Source organism: Mustela lutreola, chromosome 1, assembly GCF_030435805.1.
Source record: "Mustela lutreola isolate mMusLut2 chromosome 1, mMusLut2.pri, whole genome shotgun sequence".
Classification (NCBI taxonomy): domain Eukaryota; kingdom Metazoa; phylum Chordata; class Mammalia; order Carnivora; family Mustelidae; genus Mustela; species Mustela lutreola.
In genome coordinates this window covers 218,989,630-219,012,600 of record NC_081290.1, presented here as the reverse complement: position 1 = coordinate 219,012,600, position 22,971 = coordinate 218,989,630, and the positions used below count along the sequence as shown (strand labels likewise).

At 35.7% G+C, this 22,971-nt stretch overlaps 1 protein-coding gene across 4 annotated transcripts in view; it reads left to right on the top strand.

Annotated features, from left to right (window-relative positions):
• Window positions 1–22,971, top strand: part of TMEM135 (transmembrane protein 135) — a 265,126-nt gene that overhangs the window by 103,192 nt on the left and 138,963 nt on the right. For all 4 annotated transcript variants that reach the window (XM_059187038.1, XM_059187058.1, XM_059187029.1 and 1 more), the window contains exon 5: window positions 4,645–4,710. In XM_059187038.1, the coding sequence (XP_059043021.1) occupies window positions 4,645–4,710 (66 nt within the window). The remainder of the gene's footprint in view (window positions 1–4,644; window positions 4,711–22,971) is intronic.

Here is a 22,971-nt window from a genome sequence, read left to right as displayed (position 1 = left end):
AGCTAGCCCTTTACTGAGCTTTTCACATATGTTAATACCTGTATTAACCAACATAAGAAGATGGGTTGATATTCCTGTTACCTTTTTACAGAGGAAGTCAGAGTTTAGAGAGTTTAAATGATCTGCCTCACCTTTGCCCAGGTTGTAAATAGTGAAAATAAGATAACTAGAATTCTAGTTGCTTAATTAATAGGAAGTAAATGCCTGCTAAATACAACTTTTGTTTTTATATAAATAAACTTCAAATTAAATTAATGTACTAAAGTCTGACTGTAATATGATGCTTTAAAGCTATTACACTGCTTTTCAAGGTAAAGCATTTTAAATATAAATTTCGTTTCAATTTTACTTCGTGTTGGTTTATTGAAAGAAAAATTACTAGAATATAAGAGCATGAGTCTATTGAATTTTGGTTATCTTCACTTTAGATGCTACTCAGTATAGTACTGCTTGTGTTATAGCATTTACATTGTTCCAAAATTCTGCTTTAAATCTTTTTTATCTTTTAGTGTGACAAAAATTGTTACTTGTTTTGGTTTCCTTTTTATTATTACCAAAAGTATGTGTGTGTGTATAATATATATATATATATATATATATATATATATATATATATATATATATAATGTTAGAAAGGAGGGAAAAAAAAGAAAACATCCGGAGACTACTACTGTTACCAGCTCATTATAATTTCTGGATCTTTTTTTATTTGCACACATACACAGACAAGTACAAGGATCCAGCTCAGAACCTTGCATTTATTACATCTAGATTTCATGTGTCCTAAGTCTCTTTTATTTAACACTCTTAAAAAAGCAGTCTCTCTTGGTAACCTATTTCTAAATAAGGACCTATTGATGTTTTTCTACCCTGCCACTGACAGAAAATGTTTAATGAATGTTTTTGTAGTAGTCATTGTAGTTGTTATCAAAACTCAAGGAGAGGGAAATTTCAATGAAGAATTTGCTGGTGGTCAATTTACAAATGCTAAGAGTTAGCCCTGTATCTCATTGTTTTTGACAGTTGTTAGACATTGTTTGGGTACAAGTAAATTAAAAGCAATCTCTTTAGTAGAGGTCAGAAGAATGTTGTACACTCCAGTGGTTCCCTATAGAATCAAAGGAAGCTGATCTGAATTGACAGAGTGCTGTTAGAATGAGACATCTTGAAAATGTTGGTGGGAAGAGCCGGTGAAATAAATCAATTAAGTTGGAAACAAAAGATTGAGTTTGGAATTCTTCTGCCGGAGAAAATACAGATAAAGAATTAGATCTTCAAACTACCTCAGGTTTTTGGGACACAAAAAAGCAAATAATGTGATCTGGTTTAGAGAAGTTATTGTATAACCCAAATGCTTGCTGCCTCTGCCTGTGACCTTTTGCTTTTCAAATATATATAGTAACTAACCTGACCTAGAGGAATACTGATAATCACATCAGTAGATTAAATAAGGTTTAAAATGAAATAGGAAGATAGGAAGATCGAAAGATATAATTTAATATACATATTGTTAAGAATAGAAAAAATGCAAGTACATCATTGATGGGAAACTTTCCTTCAGTAACAATTTCTGTAAATCTTTTAATATCTAGTTTTATATGCTTTAGTAAAGTTTATTTGTCATAGCAAAGTCATTCACTTATAATATGTTTTTTATATGGGTATATGAATAACAACCCTTTTTCTTTGCCATCAATGGCCTATTTTACCTCTCTCAGTGAATTATGAATTGCAATTATATTCATATCGGGCTGCAATCACAAAATTTAACAGCGTTTGCTCTAAAAGATTTTTTATTTTCTAACTTCATGTGTAGATATCCCCCCCCCTCCAGGGTGTGTATGTGTATGTAAAGGAGTGTTCTCAAGATTGCTCTTCTCATACACAATGTTAGAAAAAATTGGCTTTTATGGATAACTTACATGCTATATTTTACCAGTAAAGTTGAATGAAAAGTTGTTACTTTTTAATTCCTGCCCTGTCTAGGAATTTTGCTCGTTTTTCCTAAACTGCAGTCTTAGCTTTCTAATTCTGTAACCGTGTAGCTTTGTAACAACAGAGATATATGACTTTCAGCCTTAGCTGGGCTTTTAGTATTGCTTGGCAATTCCATTCCTTTCTGCTTTGCTTTTACTTTTAGTCTCATCCCCATCTTTCTTTCTCTCAGTGTCTTTGTCATTCTCAGATTATCCTGTCCTGTGGTTTAGAGAGGGAGAGGGAAAGGGAGGGTGAAGAGCAGAGGGAAGGAGAGGGAAAGCATTTGCCTATATTTGTACCTTCTCCCTTTTAACTTGGTTGACAGATTGCTGTGTGCTCTTGATCCTGTCTTCCACAGGAATCCCCTTCTGTCGGGATCCATTTCCCTCCCTGTGTCTGAACTTCTTCTACCTGACTGACTGCTTCTACTTAGCCACTACAAACTTGTTTAAATCTCTTCTGTCCTAAAAGTATGCTGTCTTCAATTTTGTCTCAACTCAGTTCTTTCTAGCAACAACTCATAGTCATTTCTTACCTTTATTGTCAAACATTTTCAGAGTTTACATACACTGTTTGACTTTATGTCCTTTTATTCAGTCCTTGGCTTTATCCTTGGAGGCAGTCCTCGATTGAAGTTGTAAAGCATTTGACCTCTTTGCAAAATTGGACACTCTTGATTTACTTAAAATCAACCTTTAAAAGTTAAAAAAAAAAAGTTTTGATCAAGGATGTCTATGTAGTGTAAACAGTCAAATAGCATGCTTGCTGCAGAGCTAATGGAAAGAGAGCAGTGTTCTTCCTCACCTCTTCCGATGCCTGATTTCCACCACCCAGAGGCAACTGCTTGCAACCTTTTACGCATTTCTTCTGTTATTTATTTCCTTATGTCTAAATTAACATGTTTACACTGCTATTTATGTTACGCCGGTCAGACTAAGTTCATACACACACACATCAGTTTTATTCCAGTTTCCTCCAGGTTTCCAACCCTCCTACTCTTTGGATTTCTTTAGATGTGCATTTGATTTTTTAAATTTAGGTATGCCTTTTTCTGTTGTTTTTTTTTCTGCGGGGGGGGGGCGGATTACTAATTTTTTAAAATATATATTTTGTAGAGCATCCCTTGAATTTTGTCTTCTGTTAGCAAAGGTTGGAAATGAATTCCTCTTGTGCCAAGTTAAAAATCACAAGCACATATTGAACAGATGAATTTGCATCCTCTTTTTTTTCCCAACCATAGTCTCACAAAACCTTTTTCTTTTGGCCTCATTGGCTATCCTGCTTGTCTTCGTCCATGCCAAGCATGGTCTCACCTACTGGCCTTTACATTCCTGGCTCCATCTGACTGGAATAGCTTTTTCTGGACTCAGTGTTTTTGTCACTCTGAAATTCATGTCAAAATCCTACCCCTCAGTGGGAGGTAATTCAGATTAGATGATGAGCTTTCACCAATGGGATTAGTGCCTTTAGGAGAGTAGAGAAAAAGCTTGCTCCTCTTTGCTTCCAGCTGTCCAGGAACCAGGAAATGGGTCCTTCCCAGACCCTGAATCATCAAGCTATGCCCTTATTTTCTCTTCTAAGAGTTGTATAGTTTTAGCTCTTATATTTTTGCCCTTGATTTCTTTTGAGTTAATTTTTATATATGGTATAAGGTAAAGGTCCAACTTCATTCTTTTGCATGTGGATATTTTCTTTAAAAAATTGTCCTTTCCCTCACTGAATGGTTTTGGTACCCTTATTGAATGTCATTAGGTGATACATGCAAAGGTTTATTTTTGGGCTCTCTATTCTGTCCCACATTGGTTGATTACCATGGCTTTGAAATAAGTTTTGAAATCAGGAAGTGTGAGTCCTTTAACTTGGCTTTTTCGAGATTGTTTTGGCTATTTGGAGTCCTTTGGGTTCTGTATGAATTTTAGGATGGATTTTTTCTGTTTCTGTAGAAAAAGTCATTGGGATTTTGGTAGGATTCACATTGACCCTATAGATCATTTTTGGTGGTGTTGACTTATTAACAGTTGTCTTACAGTTCATGAACACAGGATGACTTTCCATTTATGTGTGTGTTCTGTAGTCTCTTTTAGCAATTTGTGTAGCTGTCCATGAACAAGTCTTTTGCTTCATCAGTTAAATTTACTTAGATTTGTTCATTTCTTTTTAGGATTATTCATTGTTAGTATATAGAAAGCAAAAACTCTTTTTGGGTGTTATTTTATATATGGAATCACTGAACTACTTCATGTTCTGTCAGTATTTCAGTGGCAGACAGGTGATTTGAATGGAACTTAAATGGAAACTAAAAATCAGAAAAAAATGATAGTTTCTGAATTGAATCCAAATACTAGCTTTTTACTTAATCTTTGTTAGTCAGACTGGGGTTTAAACTTATGTAAGTGTACTGATTTGAAATTCTGTAGACATGGATGAATACCAGCAGATCAAAATAACTTTTGAAACAATTGTTTGCACTCTTTAATATTATTAAAATGTTCTGAAGATGATCTTTCTGAAGTATAATGGAGATCATGTAGCTCTTAATATGACTTATTGATACTTCTCTAGAAGTTGCTGGAAATATAATCGTAATGAACGTTTTTTACAGTTTGGGGAAATATACAGTTGAGTACAGATTATGAATGTTTATTTTTGCTTTTTTTTAATTTGCAGGCCACAGAAACACTATTTAGAATGGCAGTAGCAAGAGGAACGATCACAACGTTAAGAAATGGAGAAGTAAGATGAGAATTTTGACATAAATATTATTTATTTCATAGTCTCCTGTTTTTAAAATGTAAAGTGTGGTGAATTCTGTGATACTTTATATAACAAATTGAGAAATACATGATGTACATAATACTGAGTGAATCTGACCTACAAATCTATTTTAGTTCATTCATATTGAACCGGATCTTGGGTTGAAAGCAAATTGCTAACTCTTTAATATTTGGTTACCGATTGCTTTTACTTTTAAAAGAAGATGACAATTTACTTAATAATAACTTCTGCAAATATATATATTTTTAGTGATAATAATTCTGTACTTTTTCCTTTCTTTTTATTCTGTGTTCTACAGATCTGATACTTCTTTCTTAGGATAAAATAACTTGTAAAGTTGACATTTATCACACAGAGAGAGAGAGAAACAAGAGAGAGAAGGTGGGAAATATGGAATTTAGTCTGTTTGTTTTATAGGTTAGGCTCAATTAAGATAACAGATTCTAAGTTTTCACTGTTCTAAATGTTCCTGAGAATTCTTAAAAAAAATTGCTACTACTGAAATAAATTTTTGCTCCAGAATTATTACCAGCCTGATTACCACTCTCTCTACCTTTTCTTAATTTACTTTCTCACCAAGACATACGTAAGTTGAGGTTGAATATGATGTCATGTTGCCAGGTTTTTTTCTATTCTTCTAGCAGATACTCAAGGATCAAATATAATGTTCCTTGTTCTAAAATTAAATTCTGTGCCATTTAATGTAGTATTTATAATTCAATAACCTAAATATTTAATAGTAGAAGTGACTGAATATCTGAGGAGTTAACTGAAATTGTATTATTGTATGATTATAAGTTTTATTGATCAGTTTATCTGCTGTTAGGTGAAAATGTACAATCATTGGGGAATCATATACTCTTAAATGCTGAATTGTATATTGTCAAGGAACTTTGGTAGTAACATATTTTGCCTATGAAAAAGACTTAACTGATCGCTTTGTATTGTCAACAAATGAGTATGTGGTGCCATTTTGAGAAAAAAATAATTCCCATTAATAAAGTCAAGTGTATTTGTCTGCCTAGAATATGTCAAAATGAATCTCAGAATTTAGTAATTACTATGTATTTTTTGGGGGGGTGTGGCAATGCATTTTTAAACTTAATTTTAACATTTTTAATGTTCTGTTGCAAGAAGGTAAATGTATGCAAGACAGTTTTAAACGTAATCTTTTGAGCTTATCAACACATATTGGATATGTACATATTTTATATAATGAAAAGGAAGTAGTTAAAGCAGCTGGCTTTTGATCCATTTCTCCCTCCCAGTTACCAATTACTGGGGATTGCCACAGGTTACTAACCTCATTAAGAGGTATTAATTTTGGACAGAGGTTTTCTTTTCTTTCTTTCTTTTTTTTTTTAAGATTTTATTTATTTATTTATTTGAGAGAGAAAGAGAGCGAGCTTGCACACTCAAGCTGGGGGGTGAACAGAGTGAGAGGAAGAAGCTGGCTTCCTGCTGAGCAGGGAACCCAATATAGTGCTGGATCCCAGGACACTGAGATCATGACCCCAAGTGAAGGCAGAAGCCCCAACTGACAAAGCTACCCACCCAGGTATCCCTTGGCCAGAGTTTTTAAGCCCTCTCTGACTAAGTTTTGAAAGTGAGGTTAAAACTATTAAGTTGTACTTTTTTTTCTTTTATATTTTAAGATCTCTGAAAATGGAATGTGTCTTCTCATCAGTGATACCTCATAGTAATTCTGCGATTTCTTATAAGTCTCTAATATGTTAACATTGATAAAATACAATATCTTATATTTTAAAAAATACAGTGACATGGTCAGTATTCAGTAAATGGCAGTTAGGATAGGCTACAAAATTGTTTTAATTTAATCATTTGACTTGGAAAATAGAAAATCAAGACAAAACAAAGATATTGTTAAATATGTGTATATACAAGTGGCATAGATTTTTGGAGCTGCTGGGCTAAGTACTATGGAAATAGATGCTATAACATGCTTCCCGCCTTTAGAGGTGTTTACTCTGGTTGAGGAAACAATTGCATGACTACCTGGAAAAAAAATCTGGCAGAGTAGAAAATGCTTAGTCATGTTGAGTTTGGAAGTAACTAGAGTCCAGAGACCACTTGGAATGTGCTAAATTTTAGTATCAGGGCAACAAAAGAGAATTCATCTGGTAGTAGGAGAAATGCTAAAAGGTTAGCAGTTTAGGGAATTATTTAAACAGAAGCTGTAATTACCATATTTTTCATATTCGAAAATTTATGAAATGCTAAGGGAGGAGAGGGGCAAGCAGTTTACTTATCCTAGGGTACTTAAAAAATTGTTCTAGCCTATTGCTGTTAAGCAGAGATTAAGAAGTAACTCCATGACAGTGCTATCAAGTGGGAATAATAAAGACTGGTATATCCAAATTTCGAAAAGATCAGTCTTTGAGTAAGTTACTGTCTGGTTGCACTATGACACTGACACCCTTCCCTGTGTTCTGACTCTAAGCCTACGCCTAAGTCTAGTTATTGGGCATTTCTTCCTGGATGTTTTAAGAAATGTTGAGACCAGAAAACCTGCTTCCTCTCTCAGAAAATAAGAAGATAGTTTTTGAAGGCTTTGAAACTGGCTTTAAAAGTTATAGTAAATCATTGGAGGATTTAAACAAAGGGGTGACACATTATCTTTTTAAAATCTTCACTGAGGGAAATTATTATGCTCATTTTCTAGGTAAAATGAGGTTCAGAGGGTTTAAACATTTTGCCTTTGATCAAATAGCCACGAAATGGGAGAGCTAGGATTTGAGCACCAGTCTGACTCTAATGCCCAGTCATTCCACTGTACTATATAGTCTCTGCCAATGTAATTCACTTACAGTTTTCAAATTACTCAGTTATTCTATAGCTCAACAGCTGAAAAATAGCAGAGTAGCTAAGACCTCTAAGATTATGTGATCAGTCATGATTTTTTACGCCTTCCGATTATCACTGAATGTATAGAGAAATATGTGACTTAAAGTGAATGGAAAAAAATACTGACCCTTCACAGTTCTGTTCAGTCACTAAATGTCTAACCTTGTTGATATGTTTTTTTGGTACAGTCCTGTGTGAGGGCTAGATTTTTGGTATCTTGATTAAATTATATAAGATAGGAAGCAGTTTTTTGGGAAGAATTTTTTTCAAAGACTTTATTTACTTATTTGACAGACAGATCACAAGCAGGCAGAGAAGCAGGCAGAGAGAGAGGGGTGGGGAAGCAGGCCTGATGCGGGGCTTGACCCCAGGACCCTGAGATCATGACCTGAGCTGAATGCAGAGGCTTAACCCCCTGAGCCACCCAGGCGCCCCTGGGAAGACTTTTTAAAAAATTTACAACATACAAAATATGTGTTGATTGATGATGTTACAAGGCTTGCAATCAATTATAGACTATTAGTAGTTAAGTTTTTGGGGAGTCAAATTTATATGCAGTTTGTTTTTTTTTTTTTTTTTTTTTTTACTTTGCTGGGGGTTGGTGTCTCTAGCCTCCATGTTGTTCAAGGGTCAACTGTAGGTTTGTTTTTTTTTTTAAATCACATTTCCCTGAGAGTTTACTATATGAGTGCTTATATTGAGTAAGCCTGTGAATCAAGAATTGATACTTTACTTCCTTTTCAAGTAGAAGAGCCAGCTTTGTGTGCTGGAAAGGACACTAGTCTGCATGCTAGTCCGTGTGGATTTTCTTCCTGGCATTAATAACTATGTGATCTTGGACAGTTTATTTAATTTCTCACAACTTCAGATTCATACTTTAGAAAAATGATTTGATTAGTTGATCTTTAAGGTCCTATACAGCTTTAACATTTTCTGCTTTAGGCAACTTTATGTGCCATCCTTCCTCCAGCCCCCCCCCCCCCCCCCCCTTTTAAAGTAGACTCTATGCCCAGCGTGGAGCCCACTGCAGGGCTTGAACTCACGACCCTGAGATCAAGACTTAAGGTGAAATCAAGAGTGGGATGCTTAACAAGTAAGCCACCCAGATGCCACCCCCTCTTTTTTAAAAAATGTGGTTCTTAGCCTTTACTGTACCTAACAGCTGCCCATGGAGCTCCCCAAAAATTTAGGTAGGTGGGCTCCATCCCCAAAGGCTTTGTCCATCATGTCTAGCTAAGGGCTCCAGTATCTGTATTTATATAGATCTACTAATCTACTATAGAACTACTACTTATCTAGTATACACAGCTACTAAAATCTACTAATTTTAATGCTTAGCCACCACTGTAAACTATTTTAAGGAAGTATTTTTCACTCTTATGTCTTCTTTGAACTCAAGAAACACACAGTCTGAGTGAGACGAAACAGATGATAGCAAGGAGTTTGAAGTGTATTTAAAGATTTTTGTAAAATGTAAAGCAGAGTACAGCAGCATGGATTTGGCTGTTTTGGAAAGATGGTTAAGGGATTTGATCCAGTATCTAGTTTTGTTTTCTATTACTGTGTGGTATTAGGTATTCTGCATGTTTTATTAGAATGGAAACCTTTTTTTGCCTTTCTGGAACATGCTTCAAGTAACTAATAGAGAATCTTTTGCTTTAAATGTAATTGCTAGAGTAAGGATAGGAACTTTTTGGTATGGATTTCTGTTTCTTCATGTTTAGCCCCTACCTAGCACATAATAAGGATTTTAGTATATGTCTGGTGAACCAGTAATAGAGTTATTTAGAACTTATGTGGCAAATGTCACCTTGATTTAATCAGCTCTTAGTTTAAAATAAATATAGCCACAAATACAGATTTATATGTATAATAAGTACTAGGGCTATATTATTTCAAAATGATGATGAAATTTTTACTAAAATGATATATTTTTTGACATCAAATTTTTTCATGAATTGAGGACTATTTGAAGAGACTATGAAACATACATATTTGATGTTCCATCTTGTTCACAAAGTGAATTGATTATTAAGATTTTAAGATCCATTTCCAACATTGCTGAAATTGTTAAAAATTATATACAGTTTAGTGTAATACTTTACATATTTTTTCTTCTTTGTGAATAAAAATTCTTTATATAAAGAATCTAGAAGTAAGCTTTCATACATTTATATTTTTAAAATTGCATTTTTTCCTAATTAAATATTTTATATATTTTTACTGTTTCTCTTTTTTTTTTTTTTTTTTTTTTATTTTTTATAAACATATATTTTTTATATACATATATTTTTATCCCCAGCAGGGTACTGTTTCTCTTTTAATACCACCTAAGGAAATATATGTAAGTCTTTAATAAGCGAAGTGTTAGTATTTCAAATAGTGAAGTCTGTAGCCTGGTGTCTGGTGACCGCCAGGAACTAATGGCTTATAAAATCTGATCAAATGAATAAATATTTACTGAGAGCATTTTTTTTTAATAAAGATTTTATTTATTTAACAGAGAGAGAGAGAGAAAGATCACAAGTAGGCAGAAAGGCAGGCAGAGGGGTTGGGGGAAGCAGGCTCCCTGCTGAGCAGAGATTCCTGATGCACGGCTCGATCCCAGGACCCTGAGACCATGACCTGAGTGGAAGGCAGAGGCTTAACCCACTGAGCCACCCAGGCGCCCCTATTGATAGCATCTTACAGACAGCTAACACATAGCACTGGGGTCAGATCTGGTGTCCCTTCCCTTTCTTTTCTTCTCCAAATATTAACTGGGTGTCAGGCACAATACTAGGTCCTGGGTTGTAATGGTAAATGAAGCTAATATGGTTGCTGCTCTGAGGAAGCTTTATATTTGGTCCAGTGGCTGAGTCCATAACTTGCCACTTGCCACTTATGACCTTGCTACTCTGTGTCTTCTACTGTAAATAGTATTAAAACCATCCTCTTCGTGCATTACTTTGTGAGAAACCAATGAGATAATATGTATAAAGCAGTTAACACAATGTCTGGCGCAAAGTAAGCCTATTAGAATTTAGCCTATCCTAAATGATAACTTTTTTTTTTTTTTTTTTTAAGAGCGAGAGAGTCTGGGTGGGGTGGGGAGAGGGGTAGAGGGAGAGAGGGAGAAAATCTTAAGCAGGCTTCATGCCCAGTGCAGCACCTGAGATAGGGCTTGATCTTATGACCCAGAGATCAGGACCTGAGCTGAAATCAAGTCAGATGCTTAACTGAATGAGCCACCCAGGTGCACTGATAACTTTCTTCTTTAAATACAATTGAGCATGTTCTATATTAGAGGGAGTATGTATTCAGATCTCTGAACTGTGGCTATTTATGAGTGTGTGAAATGAGAACTGGTGATGAAAGACAGACTTTAAATATTTTGGTCAGCCTGTATTGCCAGTGCCCTCAGCTGTCACGTGCCAATAGTATAGTAATATACAGAATATATGTTTAGTTACAGACTTGAATTTTCCTACTCAACCAAATTCTGCTGATCATGATATTGTTTCCATACATAGAATAAACATAGCAGGAGGAAGTGTGATGCTAGAAAAGGTGAAATTCACCAATAAGCCTAAGAATTCAATTTGAAAAACAGGGTAGAGGCATTACATAGTGGAAACTTAGTTCTGATCATTTCAAGTCTTACGACAAAAGTTCCACAGTAAATGGTGAGACCCTGACCTTACAGAAGTGTAAGAGTAAGGTTCAATTGATCCTATCAAGGGAAATTAGCTTATCTCTTCTGTAAGAAGACCTCTGATTTGTGTTATATTTTGACAGAAAGAAAATATTAAGATGTTTTATATATGTTCATTGCCATTTGAAATATAGTCTTTGTTAACTTGATTAGCTTCCTCCCATATCCCCATGCCATCTAAGGAAAAAAGAAGAAAGGAATTCTGACCATTCTAGAATGTTCCTGAATAACTCTCTCAAGTCTATTGTTTTTTTTTTTTTTTTCCTTCTGGAAATTGTATGCTTATTGACAAGCTGTACAAATAATCTATTAGAGTTTAGCCTAGAAAAGTTACTATAATGTTTCTTCCTTTCAATCAACAGCCAGAATGTAGCTTTTTAAAAAAGCCTATGGGGGAAATGGCTAGCTAGCATCCTTTAGAAAAACAGAGAAGAAATAAATATGGAAAATGATCTAGAGAGAAAGGTTAAGGCTCAGAGTATTTATAACAAGCCAGGTAATGTAGGGAGGTCCCAAAACTTTCTCTAATGAGGTGGGAAGAAATGAGTTTTGGTTACAGAACAGAAAGTTGGAGACAATTGAAGCCAATGGTCATTACTTTTAGGATGATGAAACATTCAAAAGCTTCAGAGAGGTTGTGGGATTGCTATCTTGCTCATTTAAAGAAAAGGTTTATTTCTTAATTGCTGTCAGTCTGGGTGGTTTAGATACTGAGCTGGCAGAAGCACGAGACTGGTTTATGTAGCATCTTGGTGCGTGTGTGTGTGTGCATGCGTGCGTGTGTGTGTGTGTGTTTTTCAGTTTTTTAATTCCATTAATCAACATAGCATGTTATATTTTGGCAGGTGTTTGGAAAATTCAGAATCCATGACAGAATTACATCATAAAACACTGAACTTCAGAACTTGTATTTTATTCTTACTGGAATATTTTATCTTTGTCACTAAATTACTTTAAGTGGCTCATCATGTTATATGCTATGTCATTTTCATGTACTCCTGGTGAACAGAATTTATTTGGAAAATTCTGGTGCAGACGAAGAAGGCCAGGGGCTAAGCTGAGGTTTTTAAAAATATCATATCACAACGTTTAAGCTTGGTGGCCTTGTCTCTACCAACTCTTCATGTGCCTTTCTATACTGAGATGATTATCTGTTCAAGTGCCCTTATTTTGTACCTAATAGGAACTCTGCTTTTAATTTAAATACAAAAATAAATGTGCCATAATTTTCTCCTTAAACAAAACAAACAATATCTGGACAATATCTGGCTAAGTTTGGAACATTTAGGTTTTATTTTTCAAAAATTGGAAGGGCTCTTAAGATAACATCAGTTTGTTTTGATCCTAATAGGAAGAGCTTTAGGCCAGGAAAGCAATTATTTCCACATGGGTAAAGTCAGTCCTAGCTACCTCCCTTTCACCCGTCCACTGAACTTAAACTTGCCTACCTTTGTTACAGAGCTAAGTGTGGTTGAATACCTTAGAAAATGCAGGCTCTATTATAAAAATAAAGTATTTAGATATACAGAAAATATTCTTTTGTACAAAGCATACTAAAGGAATCCTGTGTAAAATGTTGGGGTGAGTTCACCAACAAGTAATTTAAACTCTTTGAATTGCCAAAGAAATGTAATTTTATACACATGTATGACCAATATAATTTGAACCATTTGGTTTGTACATCTTTTCTCTCTCTTTATTGACTCTTGGCTGTATTGTCAATAGGTAAATTTGCTATCTAGTGATAAGTATTATTTATGGTGGTTAGTAGGGAGGCGGCAGATCAGAAAAGAGAGGATGTGTATTAAATGATGTGATTGGTCTTTCTGGTGATCAGCCCTGATCCTAAATCTGTCTCTTAGCATTACAGACACTTCTATCTTCAGGAAATTCCAAGGATTTTTGAAGTTGTGTACCAGAAACTGGAAACAGAGACCAGATTTGTTCTTTATAGCATAGTCTATAGATTTGCTTTTTCTGAAAACTTCATATACATGACTTGGGGCTTTACATATACATGTTTTGGGGCTTTATCTGTATCAGATTTTTTCTTTTTTCATGACTGAATAGTATTCTATTGTATGGATAATATTTTGTTTATCTATTAACCAGTTAATGAAGATTTGGATTTTGGCTATTATAAATAATACTTCTGTGATTATTTGTATAGAAGTCTTTGTGTTGACATATGTTTGATACCCTGATTGGAATTGGGTTGATACCTAAGATTGGAATTCCTAGGTCATCTGGGTAGCTGTGCCATTTTGCATTCCCAGTGGCAATGGATAAGGAGTCTAGTTTGTCAACATCATTGCCAAAATATGGTGTTTTCAGTCTTTTTGATTATAGTCATTCTAGAAGTATGTGGTGGTGTCTCATTATAGTTGTAATTTGCATTTCCTTAATGACTGATGATGTTGGGCATCTTTTTGTGTGCTTATTAGTCATTCATATATCTTTGAAGAAATGTTTATTGGACTATTTGCCCATATTTTCATTGGGTTTGTTTCTCATTATCGAGTTGCTGGAGGTGACTTTTAAAAAATTCTGGGTACAAATCTCTTATTAAATATATGATTTGGAATCCCCCCCACCCTGTCTGTGGTCTTTCTATTTTGTAAACAGTACTTTTTGAAAATAAAAATCTATATTTTTAAAAGTTTTATTTATTTATTTACTTATTAATATTTTATTTATTTATTTGTCAGAGAGAGAGATTGAGCAGAGCATAAAAACAGGGGGAACGCCAGGCAGAGGGAGAAGCAGGCTCCTCGCTGAGGAAGGAGCCCGATGTGGGACTTGATCCTAGGACCCTGGGATGATGACCTGAGCCAAAGGCAGACACTTAGCCAACTGAGCCACCCAGGTGTCCTATTTTTTTTAAGTCTTAAATTTTAATGAAGATTCTGTTCAGTAATTTTTTTTTTTTTTTTTTAACCTTAGCTAAGAAATCTTTCCCTAGCCCAGAGTTGCCTTTGCATTTCTACTGTGTTTTCTTCTGGAAATTTTATAATTCTTGGTTTTACCATTTAGATTTATGATCTATTTTGAGTTGACTTTTGCATTAGTGTGAGGCAAAGATTCAGCTGTTTATTTTGCCTATAGATATCCATTTGTCTGAGGAGCATTTGTTGAAAAAATTCTCCCTTGCTTGTTGAATTGCCCTGACACCTTTGTCAAAATCAATAAACCATAACTGTTAGGGTTTATTTCTGGAAATTTTGTGGTTCTGTTTCTGCTAAGATGGAGGAACTATAGTCCATCTATCTCTCCCACTGATTGCAACTAAAAACCCAGAACATAAAGCAACCATCTGAAATCTTAAATCATAGGAGGAGGTTTGGGGAAGGGGGCCAAAACTGAAAGTGTGAACTAATACCAGTGAGGTTTCCTGTTTCTTCCCACTCACATCCTTTATCAACTGGTTTGGACTCCAGAGGATCTCCTATTCTTGATCTGTTCAATGAAGACAAAAAAAACTTCAGGACCCCTCTCCCATTCCTCTGTTTATGGTCAGAAAACTAGAAAGGAGGGCTTTTGCATGAAGAAGACTGTAGAAAATTGCCATTTTCTTACTATGTTTTGCATTTTGATTTTATTCTCCTGGTAGGACTCCAAGCAGGCCCCAGACATAAGGCCTTCCTCTAGGAGCAGCTGTGAAGCCATTTGAAACTCAACACAGGTGTCTTTCTCTTCGACCAGAGAAACTAGAAACGGGGGTTCTTGTAGTCCAAAGAGTTTGGGGAGAATATCTGTTCCTTCCTCCTTCTGTTCCTCACCCCCTTCCCCCTCCCTCCCTCCTTTCTTCCTTCCTTCCTAGCTATTTTCCTTCCTTTCTTTCCTTCCTTTCCGTCTTCCTTCCTCCCTCCCTTTCTTTCTTTTCTTGCCACTTTACCCCTGAGGCAGATGTTGTTGCAGGTTATGTGCAGTAGTATGGGGAGGCAAAACCCTGGTCTAAACAGAGGCTCAAGAAATGAAGCTTGGGAGTTGGAGTGTGGGGAAAATCATGGAGAGGCAGGAGGTAGAGAAAAATAGGAGCTAAATCTGTGTATGATATCTGAGACTCACCTCTGTAATCATGATAAAGGCTTTGAGAACTGAACTATAGCCTAGACCACTGCCCATAGGTGGCGCATATGTGGACAGGCTGAATACACTGAAGAATCTCGGGAAACTGAAAATGATATTGAATCCACAGTCTGGGGGTGCCTGGATGGCTCAGTCAGTTAAGCGTCTGCCTTCAGCTCAGGTCATGATCTCAGAGTCCTGGGATCAAGCCCCATGTTGGGCTCTCTGCTCAGCAGGGAACCTGCTTGTCTCCTTCCCTCTGCCTGCTGCTCCCCCTGCTTGTGCTCTCTCTCTTTTCTCTCTGTTAAATAAATAAATAAAATCTTTAAAAAAAAAATCTTGAAACTGTACTCTGTAGAAGGTGGGTTAGGACTTGTGGTTGGAACCTAATAACCAGGTTTGATTGCCTACAGCCACAACATCAGTAAAAACAGCAGCATTAGCAGCAACAACAACTAATAATAATTATCCAGAGGACCAAGATTCTTTAACATGACCAAGAATGTCATGATACACATGTCTAGGATACAATCCAAAAGTATTTGACATGCCAAGAACCAGGGAAATCATAACCAATAGTAGGGAAAACAGCAATCTACAGATGCCAGTCCTGAGGTGATGTTGATGTTGGAATTACGATAAAGAGTTTCAAAGCAACTGTTATAACCCTGTAAACACTTCTGATGTGAGTAGCAAGACTGAAGTTCCCAGCAAAGAAAAACTGTAAGAAGAACTAAATGGAAATTTTAGGACAGAAAATTAAAATAACTCAAATACTAATATTAAATATTAAAATATGTCAAATGTACTAGGTGAGTTCAATAGTAGAGTGGAGAGGACAAAGGAAAGAGAAGTGAAGTTGAAGAAAGCTCAGTAATAGTTGTACAGTCTGCACTATAATGAGAGGAAGACTGAGGAGAATGAGCAGAGTGTCAGATACACTAGCAACGGTCTCACCTTTCTGTTGTGTCTCCGAAGAAAAGACAAAAAGACTTGTGTAGAAAAAATATTTGAAGAAATAAGGGCTGAAAACTTCCAAATTTGTATGAAAGACATATATTTACATGTTCATAAATCTCAGTGAACCCCTACAAGGCTGAATATTATATGACTTCATTTATGTGACATTCTGGAGAAGTCAAAACTTACAGGGATGGGAGAATGGGTCTGTGCTTGTCAGAGATAGCAGGAGTGGTTGGTTACAGAAAGACAAAACAAGGGAACATTTTTGGTGTTGGAACTATTTTGTATCATGATGCTGATGGTGGGTACAAAATTCTGAACATTTTTCAAAACCCATGGAGCTGTATACCATAAAGAGCAAGTTTTATTGTATGTAAATTAAGAGTTAAAATAACAAAAACGTGTATTGGAAGAGAATCTCATTAAGAATAGTTGGGTTCTTACGATTTCTCCTTGACTGTTGAAGATTAAGGAGCATAATTAAAGAGGCTGGTTCTATAGATTATTTCCTTTGTTTTCTTACAGAATTTTTTTTTTGGTCTTTGATATTCTTTAGTTTCGAAATGATGATATGCCTAGGTGTAGTTCTTTTTTTGGTATTTATCCTACTTAGTGTTTTTTGAGTTTGCTGAGTCGTTTTTTTTTTTTTTTTAACTATATTTATTTGACAGACAGAAAGAGAAGGAGCACAAGCAGGGGGAGCAGCAGGCAGAGGGAGAGGGAGAAGCAGGCTTCCCACTGAGTAAGGAGCCCGATGGGGGGCTCAATCCCAGTACCCTGGAATCATGACTTGAGCTGAAGGCAGATGCTTACCTGAGTCACCCAGGTGCCCCATATTGTTTTGTGCTGTAGATTAATTTAGGAATTTTTCAGTCATTGTTTCAAATATTTCTTCTGTTCCGTTTTTTCTTCTCCTTCTGGTATTTCCATAATGTAGGTTATGCCTTTTGTAGTTGTCCATAGTACTCAGATACTCTGTTCTTTCAGTCTTTGTTTTCTTTACTTTACAGTTTTACAGGTTTCTTTTTTTAATGATTTTATTTTTAAAAGATTTTATTTTTAAGTCATCTCTGTACCCAACATGGGGCTCGAACTCACAACCCTGAGACCAAGAGTCACATGCTCTACACAGTAAACCAACCAGGCGCCCCAGTTTTAGAGGTTTCTGCTGATGTATCCTCAAGTTCAGAGATTCTTTCCTTAGCCATGTCCAGTCTGCTAATAAGCCAATCAAATGCATTCCTCATTTCTGTTAGTGTTTCTTTTCTCTATCATTTCTTTTGTTTTTTTTCTTAGGGTTTCTAGCTCTTTGCTTATATTGCCCATCTGTTTTTGCATGCTGTCTATTTTGTCCATTACAGCCCTTAGCATGTTCATCATAGTTGTTTCAAATTCCTTGTCTGATTATTCTGACATCTGTGCCATGCCTGGTTCTGATGCTTGCTTTGTGGCTTCTATTTTTTTTTTTTTTTTTTTTTTTTGCATTCCTAGTATGTTTTGTAATTTTTCTTGATAGCTGGACATGATGTTTGAGGTAAAAGAAACTGCTCAAATAACTTTAGTAATATGATGATGAAGTGTGGGAGGAGGTGAAGCGTTGTCATCCTTTGATTTGTTTCTTTAGTGAGCCCGTGCCTCGGGTCCGTGAGCTTCACAGGTGTTTCTTATTTATTTTTTTTTTTTTTCAACTCCCTTAGGTGGGACAGGACAGCTAAAGTGGGCTAGAGGTGGGTGTTTCTCTTCCCTGACATCAGTTAGACTCTCATAATACCTCAGTAAGGCTCAGGGTAACTAGTTCCCTTGAGGGTAGGCCTTGTTAAGAACAAGAGTTCTCTGGCTGATTTCAGAACGGCTCCTTTTCCCTTAGTTCTTAGTTCCCTTAGTGCTTGGGAGCACTAGAGGATTTTTGTCTGAAATTTACTGTGAGAACCCCGTCAAGCTTCTGGAGGTAAAACTCACCAAAGTGTGAGTCCTCCTCCTGCCATGAGTGGGTTCCCCTGGAGGTTTTCTTTTTCTTTTTTTTTTTTTTTAATTTTTATTTATTTGTTTGACAGAGATCACAAGTAGGCAGAGAGAGAGAGGAGGAAACAGATTCCCTGGGGAGCAAAGAGCCCTATTCGGGGCTTGATCCCAGGACCCTGGGATCATGACCTGAGCCAAAGGCAGAGGCTTTAACCCACTGAGCCACCCAGGCGCCCCCTCCTCTGGAGTTTTTAACTCTCAGACTTGTTCACACAGAGCCTCCAGCAATTTAGTCAATTATAGGTTTTCCTGCCCCAGCGCTGGTTCCTGTGGTTTCCACTCCTGAGTGTCTGTTGAGGTGAGCCTTGCCTTCCTGTATTCTCTGTAAGTCTGTTTCTCCAGTTTTGGGGCTAGTGGTTTGCCCTGTGTACTCACTTCTTATGGATCCAAGGAGAGTTGTTGGTTTTTCAGTTTGTTCAACAGCTTTTTACTTGTTAGCATGGAGTGGTGACTTCCAAGTTCCTTGAGTGTGGAACTGCAAACTGAAGCCCCTCAGATTCCTTCAGGAGGATTGAATCCTTGTCCTCATTATTTCTATATGATGTTGAAATATTCAGTTTCTTTTGAACAAAAGGTCCAGTCTTTTTTTTTCTTCAAGGTAGGATTGGTAACGTGGAGTGTATTTGAAATGAGAGAGAAATAAACCTTAATATTTCTAATAAAGCCCAAGAAAGAAGTTGAAAATATTTTCCAAAAATAAAACCAGACAGAATTTTGAATATGTAATGATGTTTAAGAGTATTAAAATGAAGTTTTTGTTTATTGTTTTTCCATGCAAACTTTCCAAGTTTACATGCTGAAAGGAATTGTATATGTTTTTGTATTTCCTGTTAATAGTAGGAATGTACAATGTACATTTTGTGACCTACAGGCTATTTCTTTCTTTTTTTTAAATTCTATATTCAAATTCGGAGGAAAATAAATCAAAGTGCTTTCTCGTATGTGTGTTTAAGTTAAAGTTCTTGTTCACTGCTCAAGTGGATTAGATGGAGGTCCACAGACTGAAATAAGAATTCTCAGTCAGTGACCTTTTAGCTCCTGATCTTACTGCTTTGATAGCTATCTTACCGTGTTATCTTGTGTTTTAAGAATACAGATTCTGCTGTCTTAAGAGTTGTTTTTACTTTTGGTTTGCATGGGTTTTGTCAAAGATGTTTTGGCTGTTAGTTTTTTTTTTTTTTTTTAAGCATTGCTTTGTATTTTCACTTAAATGTTAAGTACAAGAAAACCCTTGAAAGTCAAGTTATATGAGTATATAGTCTTCTTTATAGTTTTCATAAACATGGTCTATTACTAAAGTACAGATATAAATTAATATTTTATTTTATTTTTTTAAGGTTTATTTATTTATCAGAGAGAGAGAGAGCACAAATAAGCAGAGTGGCTGGCAGAGGGAGAGGGAGAAGCAGGCTCCCTCATGAACAGGGAGCCTGACAGGATCCCAGGACCCTGAGATCATGACTGGAGCTGAAGGCAGACACTTAACGACTGAGCCACCCAGGTGCCCTGAATTAACATTTTAAACAAATCAAATATACTCAATGAGGTGAGACCAGTTGCTCCCAAAGAGTTACAGTAAAACCATATGAAGGTGTTTTCCTTTTCTTGTGTTGCCGAGGCTGTGCAACAGTCTGGGGAGGCTAAAACCCGAACATTGCAGCCTGTGACCGCCTCCTCTGCCACCACCTTTGGCAGAGAAAAAGGAATCCAGCTGTTTCCTTACCTCACAGACCACTGAAAGGCAGATGGTGATAGCTAGTTGTGCCATGCCAAAAGACAAGAGTCAAAAGCAAGTAAATATTTGTTGAAAACAAACTATGTGCCCATTCCCATTTCTGCCACTTTTCCTATTCAGATTCCCCAAGTGAGACCCATCGCCATTGTTACTTCCTCCGTGAAGCATGCTTTGATTTCCCCAGCTGGAAGTCATCTCTGAACTATCATAGCACTGTATTTGTACTCTGTAAAAACTTCCAGTATTTCCTGCATTAACATTTGTTATTTAGTTATTTGCCTTATATTTTCTGCTTGATTTAAGCTCTTCAAGGATGTTTTTTTTTTTTTTAATCTGTTTTTCCTCTGTATTCTGTATAACGCTTAATACAGAGTCCCATTTTACAGTCAGTAAGTTAATGGAAGACCAACTGAAGGTAAATTAAGAGGAGCAAACTAAAAATGAAAGTCCTCTTGTATGTATGTTTAAGTTACAGTTTCTTGTTCACTGCTTAGACTTATGACTGGGGGAAGGTTGTTCCATATAGCCTGTAGTAATTGCCACATACCCATTGTGATAAAATGATTAAAATGATAGCGCCTTAATCAGAGTGCTGTGAATTGTAGGTGATGAGGGATAGTTTTGCACAGAAATTTAAATCTCCCTAAATCTCCCACCTGTAGGGCTGTGCCAGATAGAATTTCTGTTTGCTTCTGCTTTTGGGTGTTTGGTTACTAAAACGATGGATTTTAACATTAATGTGATGGGAATTTGTGAAGGTACTTTTTTGCATCACTTCCTATTTACTTCATGACATCAGATTGGCTTTAAGAAGTATTTCTTCTTTAGAAAATTATGTTTTTAAACTGTGTTCTGGACAAAGGAAAATGTAATAATAATTAAGACATGGCCCCTACTTTTCATGCATCTCATTTCAAAAAGGTACTGTTTATTTGGGTTTCCTTTAATTTATCTCCAGAATATTTAGCATTAAGTATTTGAAACGTGATTTTTTGTTTGTTAAATAGAAAGTAAGTAAAATTAATACTTGATTTTACTATGGTATTTGATGGAAATTTCCTCTATCATGTGCCCATGATCTATCAGGGTTTAGTTACTTTTAATTCTAATAGTTCTATAGAACTGAGGTTAAGAAAGGGCAAGGAGAGAAAGCTATTGCTTGAAGCTAAAAGCTGTATTGTATTTGAATTGTAGCTGTCCAAGTGACTGATGTTTCTTTTCTAATTGACATGGTTCAGTAATGATTAAAATTTTGTTTGTTTCTGCTATAGTCTATAGTAAAGTTAACAGCAAATAAGATTTAGCTCTTACTGTTTTTAATTCCAGAGCATTTTTTTAAAAAAAAGGACATTACAGTGAAATCATCTGATAAAAATAAACTTTTCTAAATGATGAATTCTTTGTATAGTTGAAATGTATGTACTGATAGCAAAGTATGCATATCACGTATTTTTTGAATGCTGTTTCTGTATTAATAGTATTGTTTAAAAATCCCAGCAGAGTTCAATTAATCCTAATCTTTTTTTGTTCTAAGAGCATGTTTAGTGAGCATTCTCTAAGTCAAAAATTTTGCAATGTATCTTTCAAATATTTTAAATTCAGAATTTCAAATACTTTTAAATTCAGAAAGGACTTTATGTCACAGTTATTTTGTTATTTTGGAAAATTATTTAAGAGAAATTGAAATTTTTCCTTTTATATATTTATTTGTGAATTATCTGTGATCTAAAAAATTGATGGGAAAAATTAAAGAATAGTTACATGAATATCGTATATACATTGTATAAAGGTATTTTAATTTCAGATTACCTTTCTGGTTGGTATTAGCTACATAGTTGGGCTGGTTATTTATTTTGTAGTTTAACAAAGGTTTCAATTTTCAGCAGTAGGGTGTGTCTTTAAATACTACTCTTTGAAAAATGCATAGTGAGGAATTAATGTGTAGTTTTGCCTGACAGAATGGCTTCTAGATAAGAACTTTATAGAAGTATCTGATTAGGTTTTTAAGAATCAGCAATTCAGAATGGTTTTAGAAAATTACTAAAAATTAGTCCATAGTGAATGAAGAACTTTCTAATGCTAAGTAAGTTTCAGTAACTATAGACATGACAAACATACTTAATTGTGTTAAGTATGTTTCATAGAGTTAGATGCTCTGCTCTTTTTCCTTCTTGTGTTTTATAAGGGGCATTACATTTAATGAAATTATCATGTTTATTTTGTATATTACTTTCTATATTGAATTCCAATGGCTGGGATGTGGTATAGGTATAATGGGGGCCCAAGAGTATAAGATCACTGGCTCTGGGCATCCCAAACAGACCAGGTTCAGAGCTTGCCACTGACAAAGTCCAAAGGCAGAGAGATGAGTGGTGGTGAAATAAAGGAATTTATTTCAGGGACTCTGACACCAGCAAGACAGTAAATTAATGTCTCAAAGACTGTCTCCAAAGTGCTGAACATACTTCTGGGTTTATATAAGGAAAATGTGGGACAAAGGTCGCTGGGTACAGCAGTTGGGCAGTAAAGGTCAGATAGATCATTGTCTTGGGGTCAGTCATGTGGGTCTTGCTAGTTCAGGGCAGTTCTTACTACTTGAGGGGTAGTTTTGGTTCCCATCAGGGCATGCTTTGCCTGTGGGGCCTTTTGCCTGAATGAAGAGATGAGCTAGAAAGAAGGACTTAGTCAATTAGAAAGAACAGATTGAGGTCACAATGAAGATAGTTGAACTGCTCTTTCAAATGCTTCCTGAAAGGTTGATATTGTTAAAACAGTTGTGAGTAAACACTGATTTATAAGATTTTTAAAACCCGACAGAAGTATTACTACACATTGGTTTACTTCTATTTATGAAAACCCAGGAGGCAGATAA